At 38.2% G+C, this 18374-nt stretch overlaps 1 protein-coding gene across 3 annotated transcripts in view; it reads right to left on the reverse strand.

The window, feature by feature from the left end:
• LOC113024650 (protein phosphatase 1 regulatory subunit 29-like) overlaps nt 1-18374 on the reverse strand; it is a 310310-nt gene that overhangs the window by 11958 nt on the left and 279978 nt on the right. For all 3 annotated transcript variants that reach the window (XM_026171870.1, XM_026171872.1, XM_026171871.1), the window contains 2 exons: nt 1108-1629; nt 426-575 (listed from right to left, as the gene is read on the reverse strand). In XM_026171870.1, the coding sequence (XP_026027655.1) occupies nt 426-575; nt 1108-1305 (348 nt within the window). In that variant the 5' untranslated portion in view covers nt 1306-1629. The remainder of the gene's footprint in view (nt 1-425; nt 576-1107; nt 1630-18374) is intronic.

The raw sequence follows: 18374 nt of genomic DNA on the forward strand, positions 1-18374 counted from the left end.
TTTTTAATTTCTCTTTGATATTTGGGGATATTGGGACCTGATGAATGTAAAAACAAAGAATTACCAGTTTTTTCTTTTTTTACCTAATTTTTTTTTTTAAGAAAAATGAGAGCCACATATGAGGATATTTATTTAAAATTTCGATAGAGCAGTTGCAGTATAATGTCCTCGTAAGTGGATATCAGGCCCTTGTAGAGCAAAATTGAGTATTTTGGTCTAAATAACCCAAAATGTGATGTCCACATATGTGGACGCCAGGTCCTAGGAGGTTAAAGACTTTACTCATTTTTCATCCACTTTTGCAGGAATATAAGAGAACTTTCCGGAAGTCTTAAGGAACGTCTATTATTTCCTTATGTACAGGTGAAGAAATAAAGTTTAAAAAAAGAGAGACAGTAAAAGCAGTTTCACTTTTGGCTTCAGACCTGTAGGTTGGCCTGTCCAGCAAAGGCGCCATCTTCAATGTAGCTGATTTCATTCTTGGTTAGATTGAGGTCAGTAAGGTTTGTAAAGCGGTACATGGAGGTAAAGAGCACGGCCTTAAGTTTATTCTCATTCAGCCTCAGGTCATGCACCTAAGAGAGACAAGACAACAGTTCACTTTACTTTTTCTGTTATAAGGGGAAGACCTAAAAAGACAGAAGCATATTGGAACCTACGTTTTTGCTTAATGAGAAATTTCCCCAGTTACACGTCGCATTCCCCAGTAATCACAGCGCATTTGTAAGCTCTTGTACACTGCTTCTGAAACATCTAGATTATGTAGGTCTTTATGCTATCTCAGTTAGGTAAAATATCTTCATATTACGTTGTCTCGTTTTAATCACTTACACTGGCAATTGTGCAGTGTTACGCCAACTAAAATATATGTTGCTTTCATTATAAGATGTCAGTGACATCATACATTTGAGTACATTACAATACCAACTATATTTAGGGAACAGACATAAAACAGCCTTCACATTCACATAGTTTACAATGACCATTACACTGAGTGTAAGAACATTAGAATCACTGTTTTCTAGTCAACATCATCATGGAGGCACAGGTTCAGCAGAGGTTGCTATAGTGATAGAGCACAACTGGCCTGCAGATAGTCATACTGACCGTGCTGTTTATGTGCTGGGGGATGGTCTCATATGGAGGCTGGTTCTGACTGCAGATAGCAAGCCAAACGTAACCTTTTTCCCCCTCTATCAGCCAGCAATCCCCTTTCACTGTGCCAGACAGGTGGAGGAGCAACAGTGCAGGGAGCAGGAGCGAGAGACACAGGGTTGGAGAGAGAGGGGACAGTCTGCTGGCCATGGTTTGGATGTCTGAGTGCCACCTCAGTAGAAGGGTAGGGGGGTCGGGGAAAGGATGGATAGAGCAGCAGTTCAAGTTCAACGCTGGAACCGATGCAAATCGGGAGGCAAGTTTAAATAGACAGAGCAGTTAATGTAAAGGCTTCCTTCTCAACAATTAGAGCTGAGGTTGCAGCATGGCAGCAAGTCCTGTCCCCATTTTAGGTGTTCCATGTCAAAGGGTTTTGGAGACTGTCAACCCAGCAGCTACTCATGGCCCCGTAAAACCGTATGACTCGATAGCACCAACGAGGACGTGCTCGATCTCAGACGAAAGGTAGAATACCTGTACAACATAGACAGGAGGAGACAAGAAGGGAGAGGGAAAATTAACAGCGTTTATGACAAAATGATTAAGAGTAGGCAGAAAATTCTAATGCAGTTCATATATCCCCAGATGGTTTGGAATTAACTGAGTGCAGGTCTTATTAAAGTATAGGAATACATTTTTTTTAAAGTATGACTCTAATACCCATGTTACCCAATCTTTTCAAGGTAATGCACCACAGTAATAAATCCATTAACTGCCATGATTACTCCATTAAGTCTTAATAAAGCCCAGAGAAATATAGTATTACTTTTCAAATGAAACCAGACTTTTTACGCTCTGTAATTACTCATAGTCATGAACAGCGCTACAGTACAAGAAGCTGCAAGTTCTTCCATTTAGACATCATGATGGACTAATAAAAATGTAAATCGCCAAGAATATGAAAGCGACGCCGGTTGTCTAATGTGTTTTTGTCATTGTTTACAAGGCTCACCAGCTCGCAGCTGCAGTTCTATTAGTTTAACTCTAAGGTATATGATGAAACAATGACAATTTAATAGCTGAGGTTTTACAGGGGTAAAAACAGAAAGATGGGCTAAGTGGAAAACAGAGAAGGGATGATGTAATTTGCATGTTTTAACAGGATGCTAGCTGACATTTAGCCAGTTACCTTTCTCTGGGGATTAACCATGGTTTAGGCTCTAATCCAGCGTAAAATATTATGTATCTCATCAAAACAGCAGCAACTCTTTTAATTATTTTTCAAAGTTTTGATTTCCTCCCAGGGGAAAGTTATCTAGCCAAAACATGAATGACAGCTAATTGATAGTGACAACAACTGTGAAATAGACTTGCTCAATTCCAAATACACTTCCCTTTGTCCTTTTTTAAAAAACTTATATTTATTTATGTTTTTAGGTTGTCTCAAGTAGATGAAGCGAATCTGATGTGTCTCAAGGAAGTGAAGCACTTACACGGTGTAAACCAGGAGAAACAGAAGAGAGATTTGGGTGCTTCTGTTCAAGTGCCCGTTTGTGATAATCTGTTCTTCCCTCCTTTTCTTTCCCATCATCTGTCTCTTTGCACATCTTAGTTAGCCTCACAGGGAAAAGGCTTCCCTTCACATTATTCTGTGAAATTGATATTGGCATTTCAATTCCTCCACCAGAGGCCTTTAACCTGCGTTTGACCCAGACTTGCTGTCATCCTCATGAGTGCATGAAACACACAAAAGGAAACAAAAAAAAAAGAAATGTACAACTTAACCGCTGCGAAACAACAGCTAGTTATCCCCATCAACAGTGTAATTATGAAAGTCATTCATTAATCATCTGTTATGGATTGGACTTTGATGTGCCTGATTTCAGTGATTGTACTTGTGTGTATGTGAGCCTTACTTCATTGCATTTCCCGATGAAAAGATGCAACTAAAGTGAATCATTCATCAAACAACGATTTGGACATTGATCATCATGCCATGCTGAAACTGACACAGATTCTCATCCTTCTTCTTTCATCCCGTTCCTGAACTGCTTCCCTCTTCGCTCTTTGAAAACATCTCCAAGGCTGGCAATACGATGTAGTGACACAATACTGATCTTTTTTTTTCCTCTTAGGTTTTAATGGAATGGACCGACAAAGCCTCTGGCTCAATTCTGCAGTTTAAGAAGATTTCAGAAGCTAGAAAAATAATTTTTAATAATTAAAAAAAAACTGAGTGTGTCATGCTTGTGATTACCGTAAGGCTGTTTTTCTCCCGTTGGGAACTCATATTCACATCATATCTGATACAACATGACTGGTAGCCTGACGTGATATTTACTGTGCTGAAAAACATGAAAGTCTAGTCAGTCAGGATCCACTTGAAAGCTAGTTGTTTACTGCAGAGCCCCGTAACAACAACTTCCACAGTAGTTTTAATTTATAATGCTGTAATGATCATGACCACACTAGTCCATTCTGTCTTATCGTCCGGTTTAGTCTCGTGTCTCTCCCTCCATCTCTGCCTATAACCAAATTTGCTGTTATCTGACTTCCTGTCTCTTTTCTGCCCAGCTTTTTCTCCTGTCTGCTTTGTTTTTAAGCCTGCTTATCTCTCCTGCCTTTCAGCTAGAAATACAAATGAATATACTTCATCACCAAAACATAACCTGACACCTTTTGTGCGCTATCGCCTCCCCTCCTCACTGCTTGCATGATATTCATGCCATCAGTTTTATTTTAACAAGAAAACAAAGGGAGTGACAGCCTTGTTTCCCACCTTCTTTTCTTCTTCAAACAGGGCTCTCATTGTTTTTAATTACTGTCCATGAGAGCTGAGCTTTAATTAGAGTTTTGTATCTGACAAACAGAATTAATGATGTCAGGTCACCAAGACGTTTCTGACTCTGTGAATATGAACACCCTGTAACAACGGCTAGAACTAGGCAGACTCCAAGAGCTAACCAGCTGTTTAAAATTAATGTCTTTTAACCCTTGTATGGTGTTCGGGTCTGTGAGACCCGTGTTCAGTTTTTTTCAAAAGAAAAATTAAACAATTAATTATTTTTTCACGTGTAAATGTGTTGTGTCTTTCCACTCACTCCACTTGATTATAACTGATTTATTTATAACATTTTATATAAAAGAAAAACGAGAAGCACATTAATTCATAAATGTGATCTAACAAAGGTAAAGGGAAAAAATTAACCATGTTTGCTGTTCATATGTCTTGTAATTGGGATGAAGTAAACATCTGTTGAGTAATTTAACATAAAATTGTTTCATAGTGTTAATTTGGAAAGCCAAAACTCTAGTGGGTCCACCAGACCCATGAACACTGGCTGAGTAACAAAAATACGAACACCACACAAGGGTTAAATATATATTTATTTATTAATTTTTTGAGTAACTTGCTACTACATTCTGTCTAGCGTGCCACTAGCTTGTCTTAGCTTTAACTGCTCTAAGATCAGAAAAAAACTTGTGTGTTTTATACATATACAAATATCACACACACACACATAAGATAAGATAAGAAGTGTGTACACTCAGTGAAGCAGTGGGCAGCCATTGGGCGCCCGGGGAGCAGTGTGTAGGGACGGTACCTTGCTCAGGGGTACCTCAGGGTAGCTGTTAAGGGGAATCGAACCCCCGACCTTCCGATCATGGGGCAACCACTCTACCTACTGAGCTATCCCTGCCCTATATACATATATATATATATACATATACATATATGTATATATATATATATACATTCAGACTTTGGTTGGAATATATATATAATATTTTAATATGGAATGCCCTTTAGGAAAATATTATATATATATTCCAACCAAAGTCTGAATATATAGAATGATCTTTTGAATATATAGAATGAAGCTTGAATATATAGAATGATCTTTTGAATATATAGAATGAAGCTTGAATATATAGAATGATCTTTTGAATATATAGAATGAAGCTTGAATAAATAGAATGAAACTTGAATATATAGAATGATCTTTTGAATATATAGAATGATCTTTTGAATATATAGAATGAAGCTTGAATATATAGAATGATCTTTTGAATATATAGAATGAAGCTTGAATAAATAGAATGAAACTTGAATATATAGAATGATCTTTTGAATATATAGAATGATCTTTTGAAAATATAGAATGAAACTTGAATATATAGAATGAAACTTGAATACTGTATATAGAATGTATGAACCTCATTTTTAGAGATGATGTGTTTCTGAATTCTCTGCCTTTACAAAATGGCATCAGCTGAACAATTTCAGTACTTTTTAGAGCTTGACAACTGTTTTGCGACAGCTGTTCAAATTGCAAATGGTAGAAATAATTTGAATTTATACTACATCACCTTGAAGAACACGTTTTCATTATTGCAACATTTCTAGTGCTCATGAATAATGTTCAACAAAATGTTTCTGGGAGAAGATTATGCACACTTCTTGAGGGAATTTATCAATCAATGATGGAGATGTCAACTGAGCTAACACTTCGAGCAGAAGCTGAAGCACATGTTATGGGCTCATTATATCATTCTACATCTCAAAGAGGAAGGTCAAGGTAAGTGATAAAAATGGAAACAAATTCATTCATAATGTGTATGGCACTTGAAAGAGTCAAGAGATGGCAAACAAGATAATGAACGCAAGAAATAAGAAAGAAGTTAACATATTTCTTCTTTTGTTTCTAACTCTTTTAGGTACAACATACCAGCTACTGAGCTGACTGATATGCGAGACTTGGGGTTTAGTTGGATGGCCATATCTCAAATGTTGTCAGTAAATGTTCGAACACTGTACAACCACAGGATACAACTAGTGGACTATGGAAATTTGCAATTTGAACAGCTGTCGCAAAACAGTTGTCAAGCTCTAAAAAGTACTGAAATTGTTCAGCTGATGCCATTTTGTAAAGGCAGAGAATTCAGAAACACATCATCTCTAAAAATGAGGTTCATACATTCTATATATTCAAGTTTCATTCTATATATTCAAGTTTCATTCTATATATTCAGAAGATCATTCTATATATTCAAGTTTCATTCTATATATTCAAGTTTCATTCTATATATTCAGAAGATCATTCTATATATTCAAGTTTCATTCTATATATTCAGAAGATCATTCTATATATTCAAGTTTCATTCTATATATTCAAGTTTCATTCTATATATTCAAGTTTCATTCTATATATTCAAGTTTCATTCTATATATTCAAAAGATCATTCTATATATTCAAGTTTCATTCTATATATTCAAGTTTCATTCTATATATTCAGAAGATCATTCTATATATTCAAGTTTCATTCTATATATTCAAAAGATCATTCTATATATTCAAGTTTCATTCTATATATTCAGACTTTGGTTGGAATATATATATATAATATTTTCCTAAAGGGCATTCCATAGTATGTATATATATATATATATATATATTCGGAAGATGGCCCCAACTGACCGAGTGCTCAGTGAATACCTCAGGCAGCAGAAACCCAAGAAAGAGGAGGGAGACGAGGAACCATCATGGAAGGACAGGCCCCTGCACGGTATGTACCACCGGCAGATAGAGGAGGTGGCTGATATCCAGAAATCCTACCAGTGGCTGGACAAAGCTGGACTGAAAGACAGCACAGAGGCACTAATCATGGCAGCACAAGAACAAGCTCTGAGCACAAGATCCATAGAGGCTGGGGTCTATCACACCAGGCAAGACCCCAGGTGCAGGCTGTGTAAAGATGCCCCAGAGACAATCCAGCACATAACAGCAGGGTGCAAGATGCTAGCAGGCAAGGCATACATGGAACGCCATAACCAAGTGGCCGGCATAGTGTACAGGAACATCTGTGCCGAGTATAACCTGGAAGTCCCGAGGTCAAAATGGGAGATGCCCCCAAGGGTGGTGGAGAATGACCGAGCTAAGATCCTGTGGGACTTCCAGATACAGACGGACAAAATGGTCGTGGCTAACCAACCGGACATAGTGGTGGTAGACAAACAGAAGAAGACGGCCGTAGTGATCGATGTAGCGGTTCCGAATGACAGCAATATCAGGAAGAAGGAACACGAGAAGCTGGAGAAATACCAAGGGCTCAGAGAAGAGCTCGAGAGGATGTGGAGGGTGAAGGTAACGGTGGTCCCCGTGGTAATCCCAAGCTAGGCGAGTGGCTCCAGCAGATCCCAGGAACAACATCGGAGATCTCTGTCCAGAAGAGCGCAGTCCTGGGAACAGCTAAGATACTGCGCAGGACCCTCAAGCTCCCAGGCCTCTGGTAGAGGACCCGAGCTTGAAGGATAAACCGCCCGCAGGGGCGTGCTGGGTGTTTATATCTTATAAGCTTGGTCCCTTAACTTTCGGTAGCTGTTCAAATTATGAAGACTTGATATACCAATGGTCAGAAATACCATTATTACTTTAGTGTTGCTTCAACACAAAGTCATGGGTGGCCCGGGACCAGTGCTGGCCAATCAGCTGAAAGGAAGAAGTATCTGGTCAAAATTTATACTTGCAAGTTGAAACTCACACGCAAGTGAGGGAAAGAAGAGTTTTACACGTAGGTTTTTTGCTTTATAAAAAGACACAAATCATTTTTACACGCAAACAAATTCTCATTTATGGATGCAGAAACATAACACTTTCAGATATTTCGGTTTGCGAGGTTACAAAACTGATTTACAAGTACAAAATATATTGATGCCCACAAGTTAGGACATAGTCAAGTCCTAACTTACCAACCAGTTCAACAGGTCAAGACTGCACCAAGCATTGTTTGGTGGGCAGACTGTCTCAAGGTTAACCATCATTTTTTCAAAAGTATCTTGAATCCACTTAATAGACAGACAGCGCCAGTTACCCAAGTTCGACGGTCCTCAAGCCTTTAAAATCAGCAGAGATATTTTTCATTATATTTAGCAAAAAATAAAAATAAAATAATTAATTAATTCAAAATAACTTAGACCCCAAAGCGTTAATCAAGGACTTAAGTTATTTTTTAATTTATTTACTTTTTTGGGGTGTTTTGTCTTCACAGGATAGCAACACTCCAAATATGTAATGATATAGAATATAATGGATTATTGTACAATGCATGTAAAAAGAATATAAATAATTCAGGACAAACCTGGTACTACAGAGTGCAAAACCAGACTAAAGAGCAGGCAGCATGCACAGTCAAAATACACACACTGAACCAGTAATCACTATGAGTAGGAAAAACAAAGGCATAAAAGTTCTATAGCTCTTTGTGATCTCACTGGGATAGAAATATGCTAAATATAATTATGTTAGACTAACACACAGCTGCCCTATAAACCTGCTATTTAGACACTTTTAGCAAGGAGCAACCAATCAGAGGGAAGTTGGTTTAAGAGGAGAAAGAGAGATAAATTAGCTGGTTTGAGACCATGGATGGACTAGACTTTGGATTAGACTAAAGGTTGGATAAGCACTGCATCACATATTGACATCTTAAATTCTAAGTTGATACAATGTTTTCACAGTTTGGTCTGTGTGTTGGTGAATTTTTCACTGAATTCTTTTTCTGGTCTGCGTGTTTTGAATGACTTTAGGAGAGGACAAAGAAAAACAGGTTCAGAAAATCAATCACCAACCAAGCAGCAACAGTTGAGGAGAGAACAGTAATAAGAAAGACATGTACCCTGCACAGCTACCCTGCATATCAGGTCATCCCACCGAATGAGAAAGAAAGAAAGGCAGATATACAGAAGAGAAGTGACAGCACAGATAGAAGGAAACACTGCTGAATGCAAATATTGATTTTTTTTTTCAGTGTTTCACAAATCAAACTAAGCAACCCCATTAATTCAGAAAATCTGTAATCCACAAGTCAAACAGTCCAAAGATCAGCTAGTTAGCTTCTTAGGGTGACAACCATCCTGAAGGTCCAGCACTGATCCAGTAACCCAGCAAGTCAGTCCAACAGCAGATCAATGCACAAACCCGCCAGCCAGCTGGTCGAGTAGTCAAGTCTTCCCAGCCAGGTACTAAGAATGGGAAACACCATAGAGGCAGAGCAGAGAATTAGGCCTATTAACACCATCTGTGAATCCTAACCTGTTTTACATTCAAAAGCTGCAGCTGTGTTCCTCACTTCTTTCTCATCTTTCCTTTCAACATTCTTGAAGCCGCTGCACTGTTATTCATGTTCATCCCCTTTCATGTCTACTTCGTTTTTCTGAACTTCATTTTATTTCAAAATTGGTTTTCTTCTGTTGCTTTCTAGCTCTTCCTTTGTTCTAATAGCTTTCTCATTTCCTGCAGCATGGTCATGTTCAAAAGTAATTGGACAATTGACTGATACAAAGTTGCGTGGCCAGGTGAGTCCTGTTGCTTCATTATTTCATGACAAATTAAGCAGATAAAAGACCTGAAGTTGATTTCAAGAGTTCATATTGCATCAGTAAATTCTCCAATTACCTTTGAGACCCTGAAAATGGGGAATTAAGTCTAAAAATGGCCGTAATTCCTAAACAATAAATGCAATTGTTGCAATCTAATTAAAATTAGAAGTCTGCTCTTTAAACACATATTGGTGGTGTACAGACGCAAAATTACCACAAACGCGTTTACCATAGACACAGTCCCACAGGAAGAGTAGACCAGAGTGGAAGTTTTATCTGCTTAGTGCTTTCAGCCTCTTGCTATGTTCTGTTAAAGCTGGGAGGATTTTGCCAGTTTAAAAGTTCTAAAAGCAGAGCTGCACAGGACATCAGTGATGATTTATGTCACTGATCAGTGTGATGTTAGCAACAGCAATGCACAGGACTCAGCTTAAAATTCTTTGTCTTGTTTAAAAATGACTCCCCCTCTTCTTCACTCTGTTCCCTCATATTAAAAAACCACATTTTTATAAAGGATCTTGACTTTCATTTGTTATTTTTTATGATTCTTGATCTAATTATGTAAGAAAATGCAATAATTCTTATTGCAGTTTTTTGCAAAGCCCCAGCTAAGTTCAATTTTCTTGCTTACTGAATCAAGAAGTCACTTAAATAGAACCTGTGTGACAAAGTGAAGTAGGTTAAAAGACCTGATAAAGCAACACATCATTACACAATCTAAAAAAACAGCTCAGAAATGGCTGATAGTTGCCAATTACTTTGTTTCTAAGACTCCGGGACTCCAGCGAACCAAAGGGAGAGCCATTATCCACTAAAGGGGAAAACTTGGAACAGAGATGGACCTTCTCCACAGTGACACTTGCAAACATGGTGGTGGTAGTGTGATGGCCTGCGACAGCTTTGTCGCATCAGGATCTGGATGACTTGCTGTAACTGATGGAACTATGAACTTTGCTCTCTACCAGAAAATCATAAAAGAGACTGTCCGGCCATCAGTTCATGCCCTGAAGCTCAAGCAGATTCAGGTCATGCAGCAGGACAATAGTCTGAAACATAACAACAAGTCCACATCTGAATGATTAAAAAAGACAAAAACAAAATTAAGATTTTAGAGTAGTCAAGGTCCAGACTTGAATCACGTAGAGATCCTTTGTCATGACCTTCAACAGGCTGTTCATGCTTGAAAACATTAAAACTGCTACACTGTATCTGAATTAAAACAACCGTCTAAACAATAATGGCCCAGAATTCCTTCACCTGTGAAAGACTCGCTGCCAGTAATCGCAAATGCTAAGTTGCATTTAAAATGTAGTCCCAGTGAATTCATTTTTAAAGTCACTGAACAGACTATTAAACATCAGCAGTTTCCTGTCCAGCTAATTGGCCTATCCACTCAAAATGTGACAGATTTACACAAGCTCTACTCAGTGACTCCCTGAATTTCATAGAACAACGTTGATCCATCACCAAACACCAGCAACGAATGTTTCGTTTTGGGTGATTTTATCTTTGTGCTCAGATGGCAGGAGGTCTGAGCTCTTTAGACCATCAGTGCCAGGCTGCAGTTTCTAAAGCTGACTTCACTCTTAATCTGACATATGGATGTTGTTTAGTTGTTGATTAGCATGGCCCTAGTGACAGTCTGTTCCAGACTGATGTACGATGAAACTCAGCCACGCTTAATGGTGCTCTCATTAACTTAACCCATGAGCATGCCTGAGGCTATTCGCCTCAATAAGTTGAGTGATTGCAGGAGTGAGAGAGCTCTCTGCAGGATGGTCCTACATCATTCTAATTTTATAGTGTGTGTGTTCTTTTACCTGTCCCTTTGTGAGGACATAATGAGCTTAAGAACTTAAAGCTGAGGATACACTTTGGAAGGCATACTGTATCTTAGCCAGTCCTAATTGATTTCATTACCATCTTACTTCCAATAACTTTCTGTCCCAAAACTTAGAACCGACCACAAGCTATGATTTGTCAGCAGTAGGCTGCTGTGGCTGTTGGCCAAATCACAATAAGACTTGATCACTACAATCATCTAATCTGACACGGTAATTATCTCCAAATTAAAAACTAATAATAATAAAAAATACCAGCGTGACTCTTTTTTTTGTTTGTTTCTGCAGCAGCTGTGGATTTGTTTGTGGCACTTACACCTGGATTATAGTTAATAATATAACAGCTTTTTTTTCATGGTCCTGGTTTCTGTGGTTCCCAGGCTTTCAGCTTGAATCCATCACACGCTGCAAACCACCAAACCTCTAATTTTGTCAGCTAGCCCAGTTTGGTGATGTGACTAGTGTCAGAATGGTTATAAATTTGGCTGAATTATTTCATTCCACTTGAATAAATCTTCAGTTGGTAAAATACCAAAACTTTGGACTTAGTAATAAGAAACTTTTCTAAATACTCAGTTTCAAGGTATCCTATGGTGAGTTTTGCACCCTTAAAAGATGACTAGCTTTGCACAAATGATAGCACATACAGTTGCTTAAGGCTTTTTCACCCTTGTTAAACATACCACATATTTTCCAGTAATTAGTTTTGTCTCTTGAAAAAGCCTCCCCCATTCCGTTGTTTTTAATCTTTCCTTCTAATTCTAATTCCCAGCTAATCACATATTGACACTTTTTCGAGACCCCCTTTCATATTTGGCATCTCATTTTTGGTTGCACAGGAATACCTCTTCAAGTTAATTTCTTATGGCAGGTGGTGTGGCAGACAATACACGTGCAATCATTTGACCTTCAACTAGAAGACAAATGGTAAACATTTTCCGATTTACTTTGGTTTTTGAGTTTTCCAGTAAGTCAAAACATCTGACCCAGTATCAACGTTCGACAAATTGGGATTGAATACAGGCCGACCTTTGTTTTGTTCTTCTCACTGACGAGTTACTAGGGCGACTTGTCTAAATGCTATTTGTAGAGAAACATGTAGGTGGTTGCACTGAGATTCTGGTTTCTTCAGCTAATATAAGCTAATAACATTCTTCAGTGCGACAGAGTAGACAAGCGGTCCCCAACCTTTTTTGCGCCACGGACCAGTTTTGGTCTGACGATATTCTCACGGACCGACCTTTAAGGTGTCGCGGATAAATACAACAAAATAAAACCGGTACCGGTACCAAAAAAAGGAATATTTATTCATAACACACTGGAAAAAACCCAGGGAAACCGAGTTAACAATAAAAATGATAAAAAATTAAATAAAAATGAAAACCAATAAAAATGCTGAAAACCATAAATTTCACACCCGAGCCTCAGCTGTCCCGGCTTGTACCAAACTCCTCACAGACCGGTAACGGAGGGGACCGCTGGTGTAGACAATAATCAGTAGTTACCAGTAATGCCCATTTTTGTGGGTTTCTGTACTTGGTTGTACAGTACACAACCTTGTGTATGTGAATGTCTGCTATACTTTGTGTCTTAATTATTTAGGAGCACAGGCAGAGGTGACCTTCAGCTCTACTCAGCAGGTATGTTGAAGTAATAGTCCTCTATGGGAGCGGCATTTCCTACACTTGCAGGGGGACAGCGAGGGGAAAAAGGGATTGAGATAGAAGGAAATAAAGAGCAAGTGTTAGAAAAAAAAAGGATTTTACATGAGAAGAAAGGATAGATGAGGGTTTGAGGAATAAATTATGTCCTCAATTTTAAGTCTTAAAGTCATTTAAGTCACTCCAACAGGTTAAGTCTACTGTGGTTTGGATGCCTTTTGAACGTTACATGAAAAAGAGAGATGAGGATGAGAATGGGGACAGTGTGATATAGTGAAGACAAGCAGAGTAGTTTTTAACATTTACTGGGACAAGTGATGATAATCAACAGATTATTTCCTGGTCAGTCCAAGGAAGCAAGAATGAGTATCTGTAAAAAAAAACAGGTGGTTGTCAGTGACTCCTGGAACTTTTTAAAGTTATGTTTACTGTGTTAAGTTAAGTCACCAAAGTCTCTCAGTGAAAAGTAATGGAAAGGGTTAGAAAAATATAATGATATGGGTTAAAATACACTTTTTTGGTTGCCATGGGGATTTTATGCAAAGGTGAGACATTTTTTATGCTCTTACATCATCACAAGAGGTTGCCGACTTTATGCAAAACGCAAGTATTGTCATTTTTCTGGTGAGGCTGTTTTAAACTGGTACATCGGTCGTACCAGAAGGACAAATGCTTGCACATATGCACACATTCACACACAGAAGCTATCCAGCATGAGAGCATTAGTAATATTTTTTTCTTTGTTGGCAGATAGCTCAGTGCCCAGTGCTGTGAGGAGTAGTTTTCTGAGTATATTGAAATGTTGCACAGCTCGGTGTTCAGATATTGTGAAAAATGAAAATTGTTATTTTTGGTCGCTGCCAATTTTGAAGGCACACATTTACAAATTTGAAAAAAAAACAACAGATTACATCTGACAACTTTCTGGTAGCGACAGTGGAAAAATTCTTAGTCATTATTTCATTTAAATACATAAAACAGTATAAAATGCTGACCAGAGAACTTTGTCTTATTTGGATACAAAAACGTCCAGGAATAACCTTTCAAAAAGAAAAACAAACAGCGTCAGTCATTTCAGCTGTCATGTATTCAAATGACAAAAACACACAGGCAGCTGTAGAAAATATAACACTGGACAATCAGACAAAAACAATGGAAACAGTGTCGATTATGGTGTCACACAGCACCTGGACGCTGGATCATCTGCCACAAAAGTCCAATTCTTTCCCCCTTTTTGAGGCGATGAAAAATATATGCAAAGGAACTAAAACCAGTGCGTTTCATATAATTTTAATTAGACAAGCTTAATAAATTCTTCAAATTATGACAAACACCTTGATTGCTGAAAACCTCAATGTGGAGACAGTTGTTTTCTGGTAGACTGGTCACACTCCCCAGGATAATAAATGTGGAAAGTTCTCCATTGAACTGCGATTTCTTATTACAACATGGCAACTCCTACATGGGAACACAAATTATACTTCATGTACCGACTTGATTATTTCTATTATCCTGTATTTGTCTTGTTTCAATGAGATAAACATGTGTTTTTAAAGACTGAAGTGGTCAGCACGAACACAACAGCTCAACTTGTGCACATTACAAATAGGTAATGCTCAAATCATATGCAATAAAAGATCAAGTGATAAAAGCCTTGAGATATCTCAACCTATATGAACTTCTTCCCAATGACAGCTGGGATATGCTTCAGCACCCCCAACCCTGAAACAGCCATGCAAAAATGGATGGATGAATAGCTGGTCTAATGATGCAGAACAACAAGAAAAAATATTCCACCATGTCTTCAAGGTCTGCTCCATTGTAACATGACTACCTGTTAGTAAGTAACGTGTTCTGTCAATTGTAGCTGGCACCTGTCAACATGCCAACAAAAACACCAATTTAAACAAAGTGCTTGCCCTGCGAACTCAACATCTATCGAGTGTCATAAATCAAGCTGCCCAGGAATCGAAGTAAAACCCCACAACCACAGATAACAGTCAAAGTCATTGAGTTGTGCACACATATAATCAAAGGTGCATGCAAAGCTAGATATACAGTTCCACTCCTTCATACACACAAAGCACATGGTGCACAGAAGGCACATGGAGATATAATGGGAGGCACTTAGACACAAAGGGGTGCATGGAGATAACCATCAGTCACTGTAATTGCATTTAAACAGACTGAGGTGCCTCGCTAAATGTACGACACTGGCAAATATAAACACATCATTCTTCACAGCTACATTCGTCGGAGATACATTAAAATGGCAGGAAAGGAGATGGTGCTTGGGAAACACAGGAAGGAAGTTGAGGTGTTGTGTGACTTCTAACCTTTTTTTGATCTATTTTTTAGCACTTGGTATACATGGTGCTTTGATGGAAGACCTTTCCTTTGAAGATGGCCAACACCTGTTCTTGAGTTCTTTTTTTGTAAGAAGTGGATGACTAAAAACATTTCAGCAAAAGAAAAGTAGTTATATTAAATTTATTCTTCCTTTAGCTGTCATTATTTCAAGTTTGGAATTTTCACTAATAAATCAAAAGCTATTGTAGCAACAATGGCTACTAATAAATGTTTACACAGCTTGCAAAGCTAGTATAAATGCTTTGATGCATCCATCCAGTCAGGGCTGCTGGAGCCTATCCCAGCTGTATTAGGGCAAGAGGCAGGGTACACCCCGCACAGGTCACCAGTCGTTCACATAGAGACAGACAACCATTCAATCAACCCTGAACAGATGACCCTGAATTGAACTCTGGACCTTCTTGATTTTGTAGTTGTTTTTGTGACTTTTTTTGGTACTTAGCCTCATTTTCTTGGCATGTTAGAATAAAGCCTTAACAGGTGAGCCTTTATTTGCAATGTATTGGCTCCTACTAAACACTAATCAATTTTGTTACACAGTGCAGAAAATATCTTTAATTTGACTGGTTTATGTTCTATAACCTGCTGTACACACAGGGAATGCTCATAAATGAGCCTTGTAACATGAATGGACTTTTAAAGGCTCTCTGTTTGCCCTTCACTTTCATCTGGTTGTAAAATGCGTTATTTTCTTTTGAGTCTCTGACTGAGCATTTGGCTTTTTTTTTCTTCTTCCCTCATTTCATGCTAGTAAACTAGCCAAGAAGAAAAACTAAATATTCTGGCTGAAAATATTCCAGTGTTGAATATATATTGATCACCTTCCCGTTTGATGATAGTGTTGCTTTTAACAGTCTTACCTCCAACACAGTTCTAAACACAGCCTGAATTTGAGCACGAAAGGTTAGGTGAGTAAAGACATAAAGATGCTAAAGGGAAAAGTTAGTTCTGAAGAAAAATAAAAGAATCAGCCCAGCTTTTAAACAGTTGAGCACAGGTAACACCAGGGAGCCCTGTTTTGACCTGCATTACATGGCAGTGCTTTGTTGTTGTTGTCGTTAAGGCAGCCCCTTTTTCTTCCCCTAACAAGTCCATTCAAGCTGACCTTGAGCAAGGCACCAGCTGTGCTGGAAGATAGGGTAACACTTTTGAATTACTGTAACCAGATGGAATGTTTTGCTGAAAAAGAGTCAGATTTATTTACTGAAAAGAGTGAACATAAATCAGCATACACATAATGCAGCAAGCTGCAGTCCATGACTTGATTTCAAATGATTTAGCAGCTTGATGAAATGGTTCATGTATACATGTGCATCCATGTGAGAGAGAGATAAGCAGATAAACAGACAGAGATTAAGAGAGACAAATAGAGAGGAGTCACAACGCCTACCGAAGACTGGAACGAGAAACCCAATGTGACCTAAAAAAATAGAGAGATAAAAATAAAAATCCACCAAGACACACAGAGTGCATCAGATGAAAGCTGTGCTTTGAGCCCTGGTGTTTCTAGGAGTGTGTTTGGTACACTGAGGGCACTGACAGCCCTCGCTGAGATGCAGCCTTCTGTCAGATTCCCGTCTGCGACAGCACAGACAGAATAATGAATGCTGGACTGTCTGTTTCACAGAAATTCTGACTGGCACTCTTGACAATCCAGCAGTTTTGAATGATATATGTAAATATGTAAATATGTAAATATGACCCATATTTACATATGGGTCATATCTTCGGTGTCAAACACGGATCAGGTGTTTGGAGGTGACCGTCTACAGACACCCAAACACTTTCTCAAGTCCCCCCTCTTTGTTTTACTTTTTCTATTCATGTAGACAGCTTTAACACATTTAAAGTGCATATTAAAAAGCTGCATTTTAGCTTTCAGAAAAAATGAAAAGTTTGGTGTGTTGTGAAATGTGAAAATCAGGTCATGGTCTTCACTAAAAGTTTTCCTGCTGATTCACGGCTATTAAATGCTGTGTGTTTGTTTTTCTTTCTTTCTTTTTTTTAAATTTTGAAATGTATTTATTTAAGACATATCCAGACGTAGTGGATAGAAGAATTTCCATCAGCAACATCTGAAAGATTACTCGGGCTTTTTCCCTGCCAAAGCTTTAACTACATTTTTAATGTCATATAAAAATGCTTCATTTGTACTTAAAACAAGCTGGGCCAGTATTTCGAATCTTATCCTAGAAGAAGAGGGTTCTTCACTGTGTATGATGGCCATGTTTTACAGATTGAGTTACTGACCGATAAAATAACAGGTTCTAGTAGAGTTGAATATTTTGTTTTACTGGTTTGGATGTGACGGATACAGGCAGTTCTGTAGCATGTAATCCAGCTTTCTGACTCAAGAATTCACCAGAGTGACATGAGACAGGTCACATTTAGTCTGGTCTTATGACCATTTCATGAAACCGTGATAACCCATTCACCTATTATCTTCTGCTTATTCCAGTCTAAAGACTAAGTGCATGTCTTTGGGGAGATGTTAGAGTACCCACAGAGAACTCAGCATCCAAACTCCACACAGAAAGGCCTTGTCCAGATTGTAGATTCGAACTGAGGACCAAAATGCTAATAACTGCACCACCATTCTCTCCATGAACAACAATGTCATGAACATAGACGAATAAAAAACTGTGTTAAAGCAGAAGTGAAATTAACTGAGACTGTAGAAAAAGGGAGACATTCATACGGAGCATCTGCATATTTCAAAAAGCCAAATTTTAAGCTTTTCAAACTGACTTTAAGAACAGTTCATAAGCCAAAAATAATAAAAGCTGCTGGCAAAACACTACTTATAACTGAGCACTGGTGATGAAAGTCATGAAACAACAGATGGGCAGCACAAGATGAAAGAAAAAGAACTGAATGTTATGGGAATATATGGCAAACTTTTTAATGAAGCAGATTGCATCTGTCATATATTACTCCACTGCTTAAACCTTTCATGGATAATTGTTAAAACAAACAAACCAAATACATATCCGCCTGTGCACAGTGACATGGGAAATCGCTAATGAA

This window comes from Astatotilapia calliptera, chromosome 6 (assembly GCF_900246225.1).
Source record: "Astatotilapia calliptera chromosome 6, fAstCal1.2, whole genome shotgun sequence".
Lineage (NCBI taxonomy): Eukaryota > Metazoa > Chordata > Actinopteri > Cichliformes > Cichlidae > Astatotilapia > Astatotilapia calliptera.